Source organism: Syngnathoides biaculeatus, chromosome 22 (assembly GCF_019802595.1).
Source record: "Syngnathoides biaculeatus isolate LvHL_M chromosome 22, ASM1980259v1, whole genome shotgun sequence".
NCBI classification, from domain to species: Eukaryota; Metazoa; Chordata; class Actinopteri; order Syngnathiformes; family Syngnathidae; genus Syngnathoides; species Syngnathoides biaculeatus.
Window position 1 is genome coordinate 18,060,807 of NC_084661.1, and position 19,659 is coordinate 18,080,465.

General features: G+C 51.9%; 1 protein-coding gene across 2 annotated transcripts; it reads right to left on the reverse strand.

The window, feature by feature from the left end:
* Positions 1-28: 28 nt before the first annotated feature.
* LOC133495265 (A disintegrin and metalloproteinase with thrombospondin motifs 14) lies at positions 29-18,557 on the reverse strand. Of its 2 annotated transcripts, none has more exons than XM_061809699.1 (22): positions 18,500-18,557; positions 17,994-18,412; positions 14,727-14,871; positions 14,004-14,203; positions 11,727-11,810; positions 10,322-10,478; positions 7,087-7,192; positions 6,794-6,937; positions 6,560-6,692; positions 6,354-6,467; positions 6,124-6,272; positions 5,655-5,827; positions 5,441-5,574; positions 4,868-4,991; positions 4,571-4,651; positions 3,453-3,616; positions 3,205-3,385; positions 2,838-2,970; positions 2,435-2,642; positions 2,155-2,287; positions 1,640-1,744; positions 29-1,546 (listed from the first exon to the last, which is right to left on the reverse strand). In XM_061809699.1, exons 1-22 carry the CDS (start codon positions 18,516-18,518, stop codon positions 1,128-1,130), a joined length of 3,525 nt encoding a protein of 1,174 aa, XP_061665683.1. In that variant the 5' UTR covers positions 18,519-18,557; the 3' UTR covers positions 29-1,127. The 2 variants fall into 2 exon arrangements, with proteins under 2 accessions (XP_061665683.1, XP_061665684.1); XM_061809700.1 differs by having other exon boundaries at positions 10,331-10,478; positions 18,500-18,556.
* Between the last annotated feature and the right edge of the window lie 1,102 nt (positions 18,558-19,659).

The window sequence follows — 19,659 nt, forward strand, 5'->3', positions numbered from 1 at the left end:
GAGGCAGTCAAGCAATGTGACGCCCACATCTAACCCCCAAATTTTAAAACAATAAAAATGTAAATCCGACGCAGGTGAGGACGAGCATTCCGGAAAATAATGAATATGAATGAACTTTCAGTGTGAAAAGCACATACGGTATCCACGTTTTGTATACTTTCCATACTAAAAAAAAAACATTGAATTTCTTTGTGACAGGTTTTTACTGTTCTCTGTTACCACTTAAAAATTCAATAAATATTAACATTTAAAGCTTTCCATTCACCAATGTATATACAAGAACTATACAATAAAAGTGGAAAACGCCGTCGTCGACGTGGGGCAACGGCGCAACGCGCACTCTTCAGTTACTTAGTTTTGGTAATAATGGTTTTTTTTAACCTAACTGGTAATTTACATTATATACATTATTAGCATACAAAGCTATCACGTAAAAAAAAAAAAAAAAGTACTATTTAAATGTCGCCCCACCTCAATACGTTTTAATGCATAAGCGGGCGCCGACGACAACGAAGCCGCGACGTGCGAATTACGGACTCCGCTCTCCCGCCATCCGGGTCGGCTACGCCAAATTCCGCATTAAAAAGTCCAAACGGAACCGGCGCTCAAGCGTCGCTCACGTGGAAAGTCGAGGTCGACGCAGTCGGGGGTGGAATTCACACTCTAGCTAGTAGCCTGGTTCCAGTGCTAGCTGGCACTTTCGAAGCCTGACGTGGAAGGTCCAAGTCGAGTCGGCTTTCGAGCGACCTAGCGCGGAAAGTCGAGGACTCGACCTCGGCGAGCTCCGAACGGGCAAAGAAGAAAGCGGCAGTTTTTGCCGAGTCCGCAATCCCATAAGCGGCGCACGCTGGACTCCGCTGCCGATCTCGCACGAGTTTGCTAGTAGTTCTGCTGCACTTCGGGGGTTCAAACGCCGGCGGGAGCAACGCGGTCGTCGCGTTTTGACGGCACCGAGGACAGAGCGACCCCGACGTGGGTCCGTCGCTCTTCGGAGGTTGGATGAGGTAACCGTCTTGCCCGGAGAGAGGGGGGGAAAAAAAAAAAAATAATAATAATAATAATTCCCAACGCTGAGTTGTTTTGAGATGATGTAGCGCCACCGCCAGGCCACCGCACGGCGCCGTTGTTCATCTGTGGCCGGAGTCCCTCTCGGATCCTAAATGGTCCCTTTCTGAATTTGCAGCGAGTGGGCCTAAAGTGCTGTCGGGCCTTCTCTCCTTAGGGGAGGGGTCACCCGGAGGTAGAACAGGCACCGGGGCGACGGCGGCGGGCGGCCGGGTCGTTGAACGCGACCGCCCGTTTACTCCTTCGGTGGTGTGTGTTGGATTCTGGGCAACGGAGGGACGAGTGGAGAAACGGGCGGCGGCGGCGGCGGCGGTCTCGGGTTCCGCTGAGGCTTTGGTGGCTTTTGAGAGGTGAGGAGAGGGCGTGGCCGGGTTCTTGCCGCACGACTCGCAACAAAGTTTATTGTATCCGGGGATGGAGCAATAGCGGGCGAGAACCTCCATTTGGCAAAAAATTGATTTGTCCCCCTGGCACGCCTCATCTAAGGAAAGCACACACACGGAAGGAAGGAAGGAAGGTTTTCCCCGTGAGAACTTTTCTTTGTCCCCGTCACACTCGTGAAAACTTTTCTTACTTGAGATGATTTGAAGAACGGGCTGGCCCGGCCCCCTTTGGGGGGAGGCTTCGTCTTTGACGGTCACGGTCTCCGTGCCAAAAGGGGGCGCCGGCAGTCCTACAACTACAAAACAAAAAAAAAAACCCCAGAGGAAGACCACATTTATTTTTTTTTTTTTTGTGTGTAGGTATTATTTACACCTGCCGTACTTGATCCGCTTTAAAGGAACCAGAGTTGGTTCCCGCTTTGGTTCTGGCGATTTCAGCTTTTGCCATCCCCCGCCCCGCACAGAACCGCAATACTCCACTCTTATCGCTCCAAAAGATTTTGTAGCTCAGTCAGATCTCGGGGTTGCAGCTCGCTTTGTCCCGCCGTCGTCGTCGTCGTTTTTGTCCAACGGGAGGACCGATCGCTCCTCACGCGCGCAACTTTTGTTTACAATTTGGACGCGGAGTCCCCTTTTGGTCCGGACCAGGACTACGTCGGCCCGTGAGCCGCCGTCTCCTTTTTCCCCGTGCGTGTTTTTTCATTACCTGAACAAGGAGCGGCCATCTTGCAGACGCGCAGCGTCTCGGGTCCGTCGCCCTCGCAGTGTCCCGCCGAGTTGTCGCTGGTCTTGCACACCGCTTGCCGTTGCTGGATGCCGTCGCCGCAGGTCACAGAGCACTAGCGGGCATCGCGGCAAAAACCCAGGAATCAAAAATGTGCGCTGATGGATGTTTTCATACGGGGGTGGGGGGCACACCACTTGAAAAGACCCCATTCTTAACGCCAAAGCGTGGGGTCCCGAGTGACTTTTGGGGTCTTGCTCACCTGGGACCACGCCCCCGTCCTCCACTGGGCGGGGCAGGCCGCGCGGTTGCAGGCCCTCTTGGGTTCCGGCCGGTCCTCGGCGCAGTGTTTGCTGTGGACGGGCCGCCCGGTGCCGTTGTGCAGCGCCTGCACGCACTGCAGCGCCCTCGTCTGGTAGCCCTGCTTCCCGCACGTCTTACTGCAGGCGCTCCACTCGCCCGCCACCCACCTGGAGGAGACGCCGCAGCCTTCGGTCCTCGCGGGGTCAACAAAAGACCTTCAAACGACGAACCGAAAAGAAGGCCGAAACCCACTTCGAGCCCTCCGTCGCGGTTTCGCCGTCGGGGAAAGCCCCCTCCGGCCTTTCGCCGCCCCGAAGTCCGAGTCCCGTCCCGTCCCGTCCCGTCACGTCACGCCGACTTACGTGGGCCGGCTGCACTCTTGGACGTTGCAGCGTTTGCGGACGGGTTTGGGCTTCTTGTTCACGTCGCAGAAGTCGCGATGCACCAAGCGGCCGTCGCTCTTCCTCCTGCATCCGTATTTGGTGTACTGCACGCCTGCACCGACGGGGAAAAGACCCGAGTTCGAGTCAAGACCCTTTGGCTGGATGAACGCCAAACTCAACGGACGAGCCGATTTGTTCATTTGAGGCTCTTTTGAACTGCTGGCGGATTTGTTTTATATCTCATTCGGTGGCGTTGACGCAGGGCGGACCCCAAAAACGTCTCATTTTTCCATTTGTTTCAACAAGAAAGAAGCCAAAAGACGACCTTTGAACCGGGCTCACCGACCTCCACCGCAGGCCTTGGAGCACTGCGACCAGCTCTTCAGCGCCCACTCGTACGAGTCCAAGTCGGCCAGAAGGACGTTGTTGTTGGCGACGAGCGGCAGGAGGTCCTCGTGGATGATGTACTTGTACGTCAAGCTGATCTCGGCTTCTTCTTCTTCTTCTTCTCCTCCCCGGGGGACGACCTGCCGGTGGCGGACGAAGAGCGTCAGCTGGCGAAAAGCCCACGCGGAAGGAGGTCGGCGCACCGACCAGCACCGAGACGCCCTCGTGGAGCGGACCGGACGTCCGCAGGATCTCTTTCCCGTCCCGGAGGGTGTAGTCCCACTGTAAACCGTTCTCGATGAAGCTTTTGGACTCGGGTTCGGCGCCTTTGGCCTCCAGGATGAAGTTGCCGCTCACTTGATTTTTCACCGCTGTCGCAGGGGGAGGAACCAAAAAAAAAAAAAAAAAAAAACAAAAAGTGGCATGGGTGGAGGAGAAATATGTCAAGAACCCCCCCGACCCAAAATAATCAGCCAATAGTATCCAATGTAGCTTTATCAAAAAGAAAACATTTGAAGAATAACACATTTGAATGTTAACAAAGAAAATAAAAACAAGACAAGGAACACTATTAATAGAATAGCAGGGATATAAAATAAAGGTTAAAAAAAAAACAATAAAATATATATAAAAATATTTGAATAAAAGCAAATCAATTTAGCAATCAAACAGTCCTGAAAAAAAAAAAAAAAAAAATCAAGAAAGGGGGAAAAAAAGTGCGTTTAAAGAGAGGAACTTTAAAGCCCAAAATGAAATGAAAGTTGAAGCTCAGGGAAGATTTTCTCTTGGTTTGGGGCATGACGTGCACCCCCCCGAACCCCCCCTAATGTAACCCACCCCGAGGCGAGGGCCAGCTGACGCCGTGAAGGGTGGGTGGTGCGTACAAAGATTGGTCGCCGGCGAGCCCTGTGAGGCTTGTGACGCCATCGCCCCCCCCCGTGTCTTCAGGCAGCACCTGAAGAGCCTTTCAAGATGTCCAAATTGGCCTTTGGCGTATTTCACGAGTCCATTTGCATGGTCAAGGTTGCAATAACCCCCCGCCCCCCGCCACCATCTTTGTTTCCGAGCGACATTTTTAACGCGAGCGTACGCGGGCTGACCCTTCCCCGTGACCTTTGTGAACGGCAGGCGCGCCGGCGTAATGAAAAGCGAAGCGGCGGGTCGTCCCTCCGCTGCCATTTCTTGACGGGTTCGCCCGCCGGCAGCGATTAGCGCCAACCTTTTCCGGCTTTGTGCCTTGGGCGACCCCTTCGACCGCGCGTCTTACTTCAATGCGACCCGCTGACCCGGAAAAAGACGAGAAACGCAAAAGGGCGCCATCTCACCGACGAGATGAGGGGAGGTGTCGTTCTCCTCGATGACGATGTGCCGGGCGCCCGTGGGGATATCGAACATTTTCAGCATCCCTGGCGAGAAAAAGAGGACGTCATTTTCTTTGTCTTTCTTTTGACGCAATTTCATTTGAACACAAGTCGTCCAGAATGTTTGTAAACAACAGGTGGCACATCCCATCCGGCCGGCCGGCAGAAAAGCACGGAAAGCGTGAGCGGAACTTGCTGGCTTTTGGTTGCGTCAGTGCAGGAACAGGGCTGGGGGCTGGGGGCTGGGGGCCCTCAGTTTACCGTTCTTTTTGGGCGTCTTGGTCAGCGTCAGCTTGACGGTGCGACAGTGCGAGTTGTCGCCCTCGCACACGCCGCATTTGTCCTCCTCCTTGTACGAGCCGACCTCCTTGTCGCAGCCGACGTGCTGCGAGAGGGCGACAGCAAAGACGGACGGCGCTCAGACCGGAGCCGGACGGCAACGCGGCGGCCGACGTCCCGACACCCAAAGCCGCACGTTTTGCACTACGCGCTACATTGTAGCACGGTCTGGTGTGCGGTATAGAGTTAGAAACATGATACTGTATGGTTATAAGTTATAGGATAGAATAGTGTAGTATGCTGATATCGGAATAGGAAGTAGTAGTATTGTGCATGCTATGATTTTGTATAGTATCGTATTATGTATGGCATAGTGGATGATTGAATGTGATGGTAATGATATTGAGTATTCTCGGTATAACACGCTTCTCCTATCTTAGAACGTACGTTTGATAGACGCGAGTACAACCGAGTAGCTAGGCTGTAGTACGACTTTCTGTGCGTAATAAACAGCTCAGCGTATGAAGTATGAAAGTATGACTGCGCGGCACGTACCAGGCACTCTCCTCTCGCGCAGACGCTGAAGTGGTCGGCGTAGCTGCAGCGGGTCCCGTCGTGCATCACCTGGTTCATGAAGACCACCTCGCCCGTCTCCTTGGACCGGCAGCTCAGCTCGCACTTGCGACTCTCTGACGACGACGACGGTAACCAGGCTCAAGTTGCGCGTGCGACGCCATTCGTATTACGTCGCCGCGCGTGCGCTTCTTACCGTCCGGGTGCTCGTGAGGCAGCCACGTGTGCTTGACGTTGTTGTGGTACTTGTTGCTCCTCTGCAGGCACTGCTGAGCGCGAAAGTCCTCGTAGGGGCCGGCGCACTCCTCCGTGTTGCACATCTGGTAGTCCAAGGACGACCCGGGGCACTCGCGACCGCCGTAGGCCGGCCTGGCGCAAAAAGCGGCACCGGCGACGTGAACGGCAGGTGGCGCGGGCGGACCCGTTACCAGGAAAGCCGCGCCCATTACACACATTTACGTCAATAATGTTACATATTTGGGGGTTAGTCATGATGGTGCTGCTTGCAGTATTTCCCGGAAAACGGTTGAAAATGACCGATTTTGCATTTTTTTTGCACTTTTTTTCTGCTTTTCACAGTACAACCCAATTGGGTTCCCCGGCACCCCCCAAGTTAAACGCGGCTAACGCCGGCCGTGGGACCGAACGTAGCGGCGGCCGCTCACGGGGGGTCGTCGCACTGCCGGCTGCGGGATCGGACGCCTCCCCCGCACGTCCGCGAACACGAGCCGAACTTGGACCAGGAGCTCCAGTTGCCGTCGTGGCCCGAAATCTCCTGGCTGGACCTCCAGATGCAGTGGCCTTTGAAACACCACTTGACAGACGGACAGACGGACGGACAGCAGTTGAAAGCGAAAGCAAGCGGCGCCATATTGCCCAAAATGATCGGCCACACCTTCCCCGGCCCGCATTCCGTTCCGTCCACCGGTGGGCCTTTCTTGGTTTTGCAGAAGTACTGGTTGTCGGGGTGGCTGCACCACAGCTGCTTGCAGGGGTCGTAGGTGCGAAACTGGAGGAGCGGGGGGGGGCAGTCGCGAGGTCAAAGGCGCGTTCCCAAGGGCTGGCGGGGGCATCTTTTCTCACGGCGGGCTCGTTACTCACGGCCGTGCACATCTTGTAACCCGCGCCGAAGTCAAAGCGGCACTGTTGGTCCATGGAATAATTGATCCCGGGGAGCTCGGGCAGTTTGGGCCACTTGTGCCGGAAGGGATCGTCCAGCAAGCAGTCGTACGAGCTGCGAGACCAAACAAGGCGGCGTGAACGGACGGCGTGGCGCCGAAGGGCGGAGGGAGGGAGGGAGGGAGGGAGGGAGGGAGGGAGGGAGGGCGGACGCACTGGATGTAGCGGGCCAGCTCCTGCTTGCTGCAGCGGGACCAGTGGTAGCGATGGAAGGCGGCCTGCACCAGCGGCGCCATGATGCTGCCCATGCCCGTCTCGTCGGCGCAGCGGTTGCCCTGCCCGTCGTGCTCCATGCCCAGCCTGCCGCCGCGTACACACACACACACACACACACACACACAAAGAAGAGCTCGGACAGTGACGCGACACCCCCCCCCCCCCCCGGCCACCAACATTCAGCAGCGTTTTGCAGGACTTCAACGGGATTTAGCGCGGGCTCGGGCACTCACACGTGGCCCGTCTCGTGGGCGACCACGAAGGCCGACGAGAAGCCGTCCTCGTGGTTGAGGGTGCAGCTCCTCAGCGGGTGGCACATGCCCGTCACCGGAGCGTAACCTAGGCAACGGCAGACACCGACACGGCCCCCGTCAAACGCGTCTTACTATTCACAATTACAAAACATGCAGGATCTTTATGCGATAAGATTTGAGTCAATTTGAATTTATGTTTCCCCAAATTTTTTTCCAAACAAATTTAAAAAGTGTGATGGCAACTGTAAAATGTCATTTTGCCATTTTTGTACATTATTTCTGAACAGATTGGAATGTCGATTTTTCAATGAAAAAGAGATTCTTTGTATTTCGAAAAATACTTAATTTTTCTTGCCGCTTCTACGGAGACGCGAGAGAGCCCAAAAGCATCGGAAAGGGCCGCAAAGCAAGCGCGTCCATGCCGGTGTCAGCCAAACAGAAGGCCAAAAGGCCGAAAGACACAAACCAACTCGATCAAGATGTGTGCAGCGACGCCGATTTCTGAGATGTTTTTGGCATGCGGCTAAAAAGCAGAAATTAAAAAAAAAAAAAAAAAAAAAAAAAGCCAGGCGGTGCCATCGGGTTCAGTGACATCCGTAAACACGCTAACTACATCGACGGAAACGTGCTGCGGCGTGCGCGTGACAACAATGCGAATTCTTTTTAGCCGCCGGGCGGATGGAAAGATTCCAGGAGGAAGAAAAAGCGACATGAGCGACAGCGCCAGCAGAAAAGACAAAAAAAAGGGCACTTTTTTTTTCGTCTTATTCAAACAAACATAAGACACATACGTGAAAATGAATTGTCAATTATGTTTCTCAAGAAACACCAAACCATCAGCATTTGCAACTAAGCTATACAGAACAACTAACTTTGACAACACCACTTGTAACAGTACAAAAAAAAAAGTACAAAGAGCCACACAACTATGTAACTAGGTAGCTAACTAACATGCTGTTTAGCTAACTAAATTAGATTGAATGATTTGCTAACTTAACTTGAGCTTAGCTTATCTTAGCTTAGCTTAGTTTGACAACCTGTTAACTTGTTTTCTTAGTCAAGCTAATGATGGTAAATTCTTGGTTGGATCATGTGGTCAACTAACAAACCGCTTTCAATTAAGTGTTTTTAGCCTTACAGTTTTATAATAACAACCTACTAGCTAGCCGCCCAACCAATTTACAAGCTAACTGAATTTGAACAGTTTTGTCCTTTGGCCAGTTTAACTTTATGGTTTCGTCCAGTCAACAACTTGCTAACTAGCAAAGTGAGCAACTCAATAAGAAGCTAACTAAATTGGATTAGATGGTTAAATCCCGTGTCTTAACTCCAAATTATTTCTGCTAACTAATGAGCGACCAAACTTGGTTTTATCCTCCAGCTATTTAATGTTTTTTTTTTTTTTTGGATAACTAGATTTATTTGCAGGGGGTCTGATCCTTCATTTTGAGCTAAATGACTAGCTTAGCTGATATGTGCACATGGGAAAAAGTTTGATGAGAACGAGCAGCGAGCAATCAGGCGCCAGTCGGCCCTCTGCAAGTTCTCCTGGGAATTTCAGAAGTCGTCCTTATTTTTATTTGAACACAGAACCTCCCGCTTAAAAGTCACATTTTTAACAAGCCGGTGCAATGTCTACTTGGCGAGTCGCCGGCACCGTCCTTACCCGACCTAACCCAAAACAGCGCCCCGGCGCCCCGTCTGTTGCGATCGCAAGACGACCGTCGCCGTGGCAACAGCGGGCCGGCGGGTAAAGCGTGGGCTTGCCTTCTCAACGTGACGCGTGCGCTTGAAAAGATGCAAAAGTTGTGCACGGGGCAGATTTCGCAACATGGCTGCACAAAGTCGAGCCCCAGATATGCTCGCAGCAAAATCAAAGCGGATACAGAATAGGATAGTTTGAAAAAAACAAAAAACAACCTTGACATGTTGGTGACTACTAGCGTGTCGAGATAATTCCTCTGGACTCCGATTTTTATCTAGCACGATAAATAAACAAAGGTTCATTAAAAACAGTGTAACAAAAGAATCAACTTACGAGAGAGCCGACTAAGTAAAACAAATAAAGTTAAATTGAACTTTTTAATCGTTGGTTTCATCCAGTAAACAACTGACTAAGTACCAAAAACTTGATGATATGCTCTTTGCTCAGTAAACAACAAACAAGCCGACTTTGACTTTTATAAGATTCGTCAGTCCGGCTAACCCGATTCAAGCTAACAGCGCTCAACTCAGATCCTTTCACGCGGTCACTTGTTGCTAGACAGAATTCAGCGCATTCCCGGTGGCTGATTAAAAAGCGCCAGCTGCTAAGAAATTCCAATAATTTTGGGGGAAAAAAGCATTCTGAAGTCCTTGTGCGCAGCCGTGACCAAAGCAGAGCATAAATGAGCTTTTAGGATGAAGCTACGCTACATTTTATCTTTAGTTTCCTGTGAAAAATAATTCTGATTTTTCACTCCATGCCAAAAACGTCCTTGGATGGCCAATTTTTTTTTTTCCACCGTTGAAGGCATCAAACGTCCAGTCCGGAAGGTTCTGGAGAGCCGCTCGCTCCATTGACCCTTCGCTAAACGCTAGCGAACGGATACGCAGAGCGCACAATCACGGCGGCAAATTTGCATTCGAAATAGGGAAAAATAGCGAGACGCTGTCGTCGGCTGACGGAGCAAAATGCGAACATTACTAGCTCAAGCTATGCTAACCAAGCTAGCTAGCAGCGCGAATGCAGTGCTTGACTTCAAAAAGGAAAAAGGTTGTACGCTTTCAAAATACAAAAATAGGCAGTACATTCTATTTTCTTTTTCTTTTTAGGTAAAAAGTCATAAATCTTGGATAAGTCAAATTTGTATAGTCACGTTTTTGGGATTCAAGTAGAATTTTTTTTCCATAAAAGTTAGACATGTTTGAAGAAAAAAAGATTTTACCTTTTCAAGATTAAACGTTTTGCTATCAAAAGGAGTTTATTTTTTGGGGGGGCAAAACGTCGTTTCTTTTTTCAATAAAACATCATCCATATTTTAGAAAAAAATCCAAAGTCCTATTTTTGATGCGTAGGCGTGAGCTCCTTAGCGAAAGGTCAAATGTCAAGCGGCGGCGGCGGCCCCCCCCCCGCGCCCGCCGCTTACCTCCACTTGATGCCGCCCCCTAGTGAACGCAAGCAGAATTCAGCAGTCAGTCTGCACAGGCCTCGATCGAGCGGGGAATACAGTACCTTGCATACCTGCGGGACCAAAATCTTGCCTTGTGAGGAAGATGGCGTGGTCGTGGTACTCGGCGTGATCGGGGTCGGCGCGCTGCTGCGTGTTGGCCCACCGGCAAACCTGCTCCAGGCTGCGCGACGGGTTGCCGCGCTCGATCAGGCCGACGGACTGCAAAAAAAAAAAAAAAAAAAAAAAAAATGGGAACGGGGAGCTCGGATGCGGATGAAGTTTCCACCCTTGTGAGGATGAGCGGCCACAAAGGTCAGCTTGCATGCAGATCGGGTGACGGAAGCGCACTGGTGCCGGTTTAATAAATTTGCGTATTACATGAACACCATTTGGGGGGGGGGGGGTCGATGTTGGTATGCTGTAATACCAATTTCAACTGAGACGTGAGGATTAAAATTATGATCTGACTAACATTTTTTACGTGATTAATTACAATAAATCTGGTAAACAACATATATTGACATATATTGCATGAAATAATAAATCCAAATGAAAAATCCATTTAATTGAATGCCAGAAATGTTATCGGAATGCTCAACGGGCCATTCATACGATAATTCGTCTGCCCCTGAGTAACAATATTTTTTGTCATGTACCCCCACCCCCCCCCCTTTTTTTTGTGAATATTTTGGCCCAAAGGAGACTCCATCCTTCGCTTTCCAAATGGCTCCAACCGTTCGGGATCCATGACGACAACGACGACCCAAAAAACAAAAATCGGGGCGGCGCACCGGGAAAATTTGAAGGCAGCCGCCGAGGCGGGGGCGGACACGTTGGAGCGCGTCGCAATCGGGCGGCGGGTAAATAAACGCCGCTCTGCTTTGACGACCGGCGACATGGAAAAGCTTCAGCGCCGACGCAAAAAAAAAAGATGACATTACGTTAGACTGCATACAAAATGGAAGGGGGGCGGGGGGGGGGGGGGTTGCCAGGGGGTTGATTAGCTTGCAAATTGATTTATGTTTTATTCCTTTAACAAACAACTCCAAACTTATACAGCGAACACAGTTAAAATTGTTGAAACGCACTTCCTTTTATTTCACTGTGTGATGTTCTTTAGCGACTTGAACGCATCCCGTCGGATTCCCCGACCCACTTGAAACGACGCCAATTCTTTTATGCAATTGCCACCGCTGCAAATATTCCAAAATTTGCGCGCGTGCAGCTGCCGGGAGGCTAACGTTAGCATTAGGAAGAATTGGCGATTGCTGCCCATGAAAAAAATTGGCACGTAAACTACACAAAAATGACAAAAATTTGGCGTCCGTGGCAGACGTGGACTGACTGAGCCCCGTTGCAGGTCTCTGTCCAAAATTGGCTGATAGTCGTCCCGTTCAAGCTCACTCATCTTAAATGAGCCTGAAAATAAAAAGCTGACGCGCGACGAAAGGAAATTCTTTGTCTCACCTGTCGATAGCCGACCATGATCATGCGCACCAGGACGATGTTGATGTCGGCCCCCAACGATTCATCGTGGTAGATTTCGTCAACCTGGAAGAAAGAACACAAGAAGTTTGGACGCTTTTAATTCTTTAACGTTAGCCAATGCTAATTGCGGTCAGCGACCGCAATTAGCATTGCTGCGCTACTGATTACCATTTTAGGTTAAAAACGACAAAAAAAAAACAAAAACATCACACACACATCATTTTAAACGTAATGAACCCTTTTTACAGTATCTTGTCTTCCAGATGCACCCCTGTGGTTTTTGGCAATATTTTTAATTAGGCCTGTGCTATAAATATGGAATAAAACGGTCAGATGAAGTTCCGGGCGACGTAAAAATGCTTTGAATTAAAAAAAAAAAAAAAAAAAAAGGATTTTGCCTCAAGGTAGATGAAATATTTCATTTCTCCCCAGCACTTTAATGACGTCCCGCTACACGGACGCACGGTTAGCGCATTGTCTCACAGTCGTGAGGACCGGGGTTCAAGTCCCGGCCCCGCCTGTGTGGAGTTTCGATTGTCCTCCCCGTCTGTGCCTTTGTGGCTTTTCTCCGGGCACTCCCAAAAAACACGCAAGCTCGGTTCATTCAAGAGTCTAAATTGCCCGTCGGTGTGAATCTGACGCGAATAATTGTTTGTATGTGCCCTGCGATCGGTCGGCGACCCGTTCAGGGTGTACCCCGCCACTCGCCGGAGTCAGCTGAGATCGGCTTCAGCGTGTCCGTGACCCGTTCGAGGATCAGCGGTACGCAAGACGGACGTATGAATGTCACTCGGCTCACAGCGCGTCGATCCGCCGGCCGGCGGGGGCGAGCAAACGCGTCAGCTGCCGTCGGTTTGACGACGCCGAGGTATGCGCGATATGCGCCGCTGACATTCCGACCGGTTATGACGTTGCCAAATGTTATTTTCAACAAAAGGTCGGCGCGTCGTTAAGGAGCTAAAGTGAGTCTGGACTGCGTTTCTTGGACGTTTGGGGTCTCTGGTGCAGGATTGGCTCCACCCCCCGCACCTCCTCTGTCCGAATCTCTTCCCGCTAATGAGATTTTCAGGATAAAATGAAATACTCCTTCTGGGAATAGAACCGCTGGCTCACTTTCGATGAACACTTAGCACGCGACCACATTTGAATGTTGCTCTTGACGATCTGTTTTGGGGGGGGGGGGGGGGGGGGTTCTTTTCTCAAAAGTTGGGAAACTAGCAAATGCTGAAATTGCATATTGGGGGGGGGGGGGGCGCCCCCATTAGGAGGATGCAAGTTCCTGGTATGTCCTCCGAGGACCGAAATAATTGCAAAGCCAGGAGGAACGCACGCAAACCCACGTTGACCCGCGCGGGCCGGAATGGCGCTACAAACGAGGGAAGCAGCTGTGGACCGCGGGAGCGAGCCCGTCCGTCCCGGACCGGCCCGCGCACGGGGACACGTCCGAACCGGCCGCGGCTGGAACAAGGCGCCCGTTGTGCAGGCAGGCACCTCACGCAGACGGGATGGAGGGGAGGGGGGACTTCCTCCGGGTGGTCTCCACATTCGGCTTTGATTAGCAGCAGTATGTTGGAATTTAGCTCTAGTCGCTCGATCCCTCTAGGTGGCAGCATTGCACCACTTTGAGGTTGTTGTCAGCACAGCTTTTGAGTTGAGGACAGCGATGAGACGATGTTGTCGAGTTCATCACGAAGGCCGAGAATGGTCGGACAACTTTTGGCATTTGCCATCCAAACAGACGTATAAACAAGCAGCATTTTGCTGGCTTTGCTTCTCGGTGTAAACGCTCACAGACAAAACTATTCTGTCCTCGTAAGCGGATGGAAACGGGCTGGCGTTGTACTTTGGTACTTTTGCCATCCCCGCTGAGAGGACGTCGGCCAAGTAGTACCAGTACGCGTTAACCCTTTATTGAAGCACTGCAGGTTTCCATGACGGAAGTACAATAGCAAGCCCCCCCCCCCCCAACCCGCCAGTCGACTCTGCAGCTTATCAGAACACCGTGTGGGTTCTGACTGGTAACTGTTACCGAGTGAGACCAGCGCCCTGTGAAAATCTGACTTGAGGGATTTGGGACACGTAAGAAGATTACGGTGGTAGGAGCTGCTGGAGTCCGTAATGAATGAGCTGCACATTTTTTTTAACCTCCCGTGTAAATCCATAAACGCTACGGAAAAAAAGCAGCAGAAGTCTGTTGGCAAAAAAAAAGATCCTCGCCACCCGAGGAACCCAAAGAACCCGACGACCCCGACTTACAATGTTCATGAGGGTCAGCACGTAGTTCTGGACGTGCTCTTTGCCGTGGAATCGCACCACCGAGTCGTCCACGGCGAGGAGGACCTCGATGTTGTAGTCGTCGTCGTCCTCGGCGTGCCGCCGCTGGCGTTCCGGTTCGGGAATCTTGCGCTTCAGCAGGTCCGCGGCGGCCGGGAGGTCCGCGATGCCGAAGTCGGACACTGACGGGAGCGGACGACAGGGTTTACTCGCCGGAATAGAACCGCCATCCCCGACGTAATATTTGAAGATCGAACTCCAAAGTTGATTTTGGCGTTAGCGCGACAACAGGAAATTGCTTGATTGCGGCAATTAGTCTTGCCTGCGGTTTTTCATGGCGAGGGCAACCTCGACATTATGATCCAACGAGATATTTGTTTCCCGCCTTGAAACTGTCGACGGTTGGGAATCGGTCCAATGGATTCCGGCTATGTGACGAAAGATTTGGAGATAGTCAAAGGAAGGCTTTTATTCTCTTGACATTTTTAGCCATCCGCTATGAAGGACCCCCCGAGCCTCCTTCGCACCATCAGAGGTGTGAAATTTTTTTTTGAAGACGATTCTTTTTCATTTTCAGGGCTTTTCTTGCTCGCTCAGAGGCAGACGGAAGCCTCTTAATGGTTGAACGCCGACCTGCTGGCGATCGCTGGCTTTTTTTTTTTTTTTTTTGTCCCCCCCCCCCATCAGTTCGCGTGCTTGACCCACCTTGATTGCGGGGCCCCCCACCTCGGCGCTTGAGCGCCGAGCGGCGGTAGACCACGTGCACGCGGCCCTCGGCCTCCGCGTCCCGCCGGCCCTTCTCGAGGGGCTCGATGAAGAACTCGCCGGCGTCGGTGCGGATGAGGCCCGCCTGGAACGAGAAGACGCATAAAAGAGGCTTTGAAAAAGGCCGCCGCCTCGTTCTTTCCCGCTTCCCTTGTCGGATTTCGAGGGTGACGCACGTTCGGTATTTTGGAACGTCGGCTGTCGGTTCGCTTTTAAATGTCAGATGACGGCGAGGTCTATAATTTTGCAATCATCGAGAGCCCGCCTCGGATTTGTTTTTTTTTTTGCTCAAGTGAATGTACAGTACGCGACTGTGAGAAGTGCGGCGGTTATTCTGGGAAAAGTATGTTTTCATCTTGTTGCCATGACTGCAACTTAACCCGCACGAGCTGGCGGCTGCCGACCGCGTACGGAACGAAAAACACGAGAGCCTCATCCCCTCGGTCCGATCGCTGCTTTCCATCGAGCACGATTATCGTCTTACTTTCTGCCAACGCGGTCACCGAAACTGCAACCGGAACCTAACAAAAGTTGACCGGCACGGCTTCGTACTCTCGTCCTGGGGTGCGCTCGCAGACGATCGGGTGGCACCTTTTTGAGTCATCTCGGATGAACCCCCAGACAAAGTCGCTCATTTCCTGCCTCCAGCTTTTTTTCTGCTTGCTCACGAGTTCCGTGTAGCGCCACGCCGCTCAAATCATTCCCAGCGGCGCAGGAAGTTGAATACCTGCTGAATGTCTAGCGCGAGATGGCGGCCGCTTGGAGGGGTTCATCGGGGGAAGATGGGGGGGGGGGGGGGTCGTCTGGGACGGTCGAGCGAGCGTCTGAGGAAAACAAAGTTTTGGAAGGCTTCCAAAAGTGCAGAAGAGAAGCCGCGCCAGGAAAAGCTGCTTCTCTCCGTAGTTGCGTCATCTTTGCGCTCACACCCGACTGGTCGTGTCATCCTGGGCCCTGCGGGGGGCGGGGGGCGGGGGGCGGGGGGGGAGGGGCACGCATGCCGTTCCTATTTGGGATGTTAGAAAACGTGAGCCACCTTGCGTAACTTGCGGCGGGCGCTGTGGAACAACGCGCACCAAAAGGCAGCTGACATTCCCACAGATTTCTTCCTCTTGTGATGTCAGTTTGGAACTTCTACTCGGTACCGACGTGATTGTTTTCTTGGTACCAGCGCCGTTCCTTGGTATCACACAACAAGGAAAGACCTCCAACCACAACGAACTCCACCTCCGTCCGTCACGTACGATTCACGGCCTCCACCGAACAGCGCCCCCTCCAGGAGCCTTTCTTGCTGATCAGTCTCTAATCAGGACTTCTGAACGCGGTCCAACTTTTGGTGTTGTGTCAGACTTCCGATTTGGAAATGGATCTTTTGGTTCTGCACAAAAAGAGACCAGCAGAGCAACTTTTTCCAACCCAAACCAACACGACGGCTTCTTCTATTTTCTCACAGCTGACTCCTCCGATTGCTCCCCCTGAAAGCAAAGACAGAACAAATGGCCCCCACGAAAACATATTTCCATCTTGAAATGCCTCGTGAGACTTCCTCTGCGTTTTATGGGGGGGGGCTGAAAGCCGGCAACATCTGGAGAGCGTCGCCGTGCAAACAGAAGTGGGCGTGAGTAAGAAAGTCAGCGTTGGGGTGGGGGGACGAATGAGCCGCCGCACTGTAGGGGAAGCCAGCGTATGGACGGACTCACAGGGGGGGCACATTGATTGAAAAAAAAAAAAAAAAATGGATCAATTGGATACTGTCCCATGGAACAATGGTGACATCACTTGTCTCCATGACGACGGGTTCAACCCTCCATCCATCTCCGCCGGGCCCAATAAGACGTGAAGAGCCCCCCCGGCAGCGCGAAACCACTGAGCGGCGGGCGTGCACAGACACGTCCGTCCGTGTTTGCGTCGGCGCCAAAGTGCGACTCGGGCCTCGAAGGCGGCTGACAAGTACGAAATACATCAGATGGACTCGAGTACACGCCCCCCCACGACACGGTTTGACTTTTACTCGCTACGTTTGAAAACAGAGCAAGCGGATGAATTTCCGACGCTTCGCTTTGTCGAAAATTTCAGTTTTAACCTCGAGGAAAAAAAGAAAACATGTAACTAGAATCAAGTCAAGTACTTCCTGCTTCTGGTGTTAAAAAGCTCCAACAATTGCGCATAACATTACGACAATATGTGTAAATACAACATTTTCCTTTTGTACAATTTCTTTTTTAACGTTGACTCAAGTAGCAAAGTTGTATTTCTGTGTTTCTACTTAAGCGGGGTTAGTGGCAGTTGTTTTGCCAGATTGCCATCGCGCTCCGTTTTCACAACCGCCGCAATCGTGGCCGGCCTCCAAGATGGCGGCCCCTTCTTCCCAAATGTTACGAGAACTTTTCCGGGGCGGGCCGACATCAGGCTGACCTTCTCGTCCCAACATTTAAATGTTATCAGCGATTCAAGAATGCGTCAAAACGACGGAATTCTTTCCTTTCTACTTGATGATGTCACAACTGCATGTTTTTTGTTTGTTTGTTGTTCGTCGGGGTCCGGGCCGGACGCCACGGGGGCACTGCATCTCCCCCCCCCCCCCCCGTCCATTTTTCTCCAAACTAACCTCCGCCATTCCCGCCGCTGTAGGTCGTTGGTTTGGCAGCAAAGTCGATTAGCGTACGAAACCCATCTGGAGTTGACGGAGGTGCTAATTAGCCTGAACGCTCCTTAGCACTGCGCATAATTAAACACGTCTTCCGTGGAGCTAATTAGTGTGAGCGCTACTCAACGTTGCACCTCATTAAACATCAATTTGCATCTGTGGTGCGGTTTGGCATCGACAAGCTTGAAAATGCGGCTTTGGGCGGGGGTGACCTCCGCCGAGGCTTCTTCTTCAGTTCGCGAGCTATTCCCAATGGATTTGCACCACTAGGTCACCGGATGTCGACCGGCCATTTTCGAACTACCCTCCGCCAAGGCTTGTCGTTTAGCTACCAGGCCACTTTGAACGCGGCTATAGCGACTCCGGCAAAAACAGGTCTGCATCTTGGAGTAGAAACCGAGGTCCGCTAGCAAATGGACCCTTCTTACAATAGCGGACCCCTTCCAATGTGGCTCAGTGTGAAAAATGAAGTCCTAACCCGTCCATCTTAATATGGATCTGAAGCAACCCGGCAATGGTGTTCGGGGAACCCGAAACCTCCCCCGAGGCCAGTCGACGCTTACCAGTCCGTCGCAGTTGCTGACGGCCACGGCGGCGCGCGGCGCGTCGCTGACGTCGCCGGTGAACACGCAGTTGCCGCGGACCCGCTCCTCGGCCTGGACCTCGAAGTCCTCCTGCCACTCCAGCGAGGCCCCGGGGGCCACCAGCCTCCGGTTGGCCCTCAGCCTCAGGTGCAGCTCTTTGCCGAAGACGGTCACATTGAAGAACAAGAACTCGGACGCCGAGCCGGAGCCCGCCGAGGGCGCGTCGGGGGCCCGGCGCGCCGCCCTCCTGCTCCTCCTCGTCGTCGTCGTCCTCCTCCTCCTGCCGCCGCTTCCTTCGTTGTCCGTCGACAGCACGTGAGACACGAAGCGGCCGTGGGAGTCGGTGCTGAACGGGACCATCAGGCCGTAGTCGCTTAACTTGGCGGAGAGAAGTTTTTCTGAGGGGAGGGATCGGCAAAAAGTCAGTCGACACCTGACAAACGGAACCACAGTTCTTGATCTTCTCTTCCGGCATGAACACAAACCAGAAGCATTTAGCGTCATCCATCCATTTTGAACAGCGCTGCTCCGGGTTCGGGTCGCGAAAGACAGACTACGCCCTGAACTGGTCGCCGGTCGATCGCGGGGGAACACATGCGGTAGACACAGACGACCATGCGCAGCGTCACTGGGTGGGAATTGAACCCACGCTTCCCGCAACATCATCAGCGAGCCACTTAACCAGATCATTTGTCACGCCTTCAGCTCTCGACATATCGTTCACGGTAATCGCGGCTTTCTAACTTTAGCTTCCTCACCACGTGGTGGCCGTCATCGTTCCCCCACGCGGACGAAAGTTACAAAGACTCGCGCAGCAACAGGTACGAAGTGGGAGGAAAGCGTGCGTGAAAGACAGAAAATGGTCACAGTTAAGAAAAACAAGATAAAGGTGAGAGGACTAGCTAACTGTTAGCCAGTTAACTAGTTGTCGCTAAACTTAGCCAACAACTCCCAACGATCGACTGTCATCCGATGACGTACAAAAAAAAAAATCATACCTGCACCTCACATGCATATTTTTAATTGGAGTGATGCATCACCAGTATATTTGACGACACGGTTGCTACTTTTGAGGGGAAACTGAACTGAATCCATTTTACAATAAGAAGTGTGAGGACGTCCCAGTTGCGTTCAATTGTGTCGCAGCACCGCACCAGCAAGTATCGAGTTGCATCGAAGTGACTCTGCAGCAAAAGACCACGCCGGGTCGCTCCAAATGGTTTCTTGAGGTTTTGTTCTGAACCTGACCCTAACCAAGGCCTTTTCTTTAGTTATGACACGTCCTGTCGCGCTTTAGTCGTGAAAAACCTTGACCTGGACCCGGGCCAGAATAGCACTTCTAATTTCGAGTTCATCTCGCTGACCTCCGCCAAGGTTAGCTGAACAAAAGACAAAAAGATCCCGGATGTGCATCAAAATGTCATTTTGTCAGCTGGCAAGTTGACTCGCCAACGTTTGATGGCAACAAAAAATTAAAACCCTGGACCAGCAGTGTTGTTTTTGTGGGTTCCTCGAGAGCAAGTGATTTACTGAGCCGCTAACAGATCAAGAAAACTTGGAAAAATGTGTAAAGCGGCAATCTTGCTGACTAACTAACCTTTCAATGCTGCCAAAAACAAATTTGCGGCTGTGAACAATGTCATTA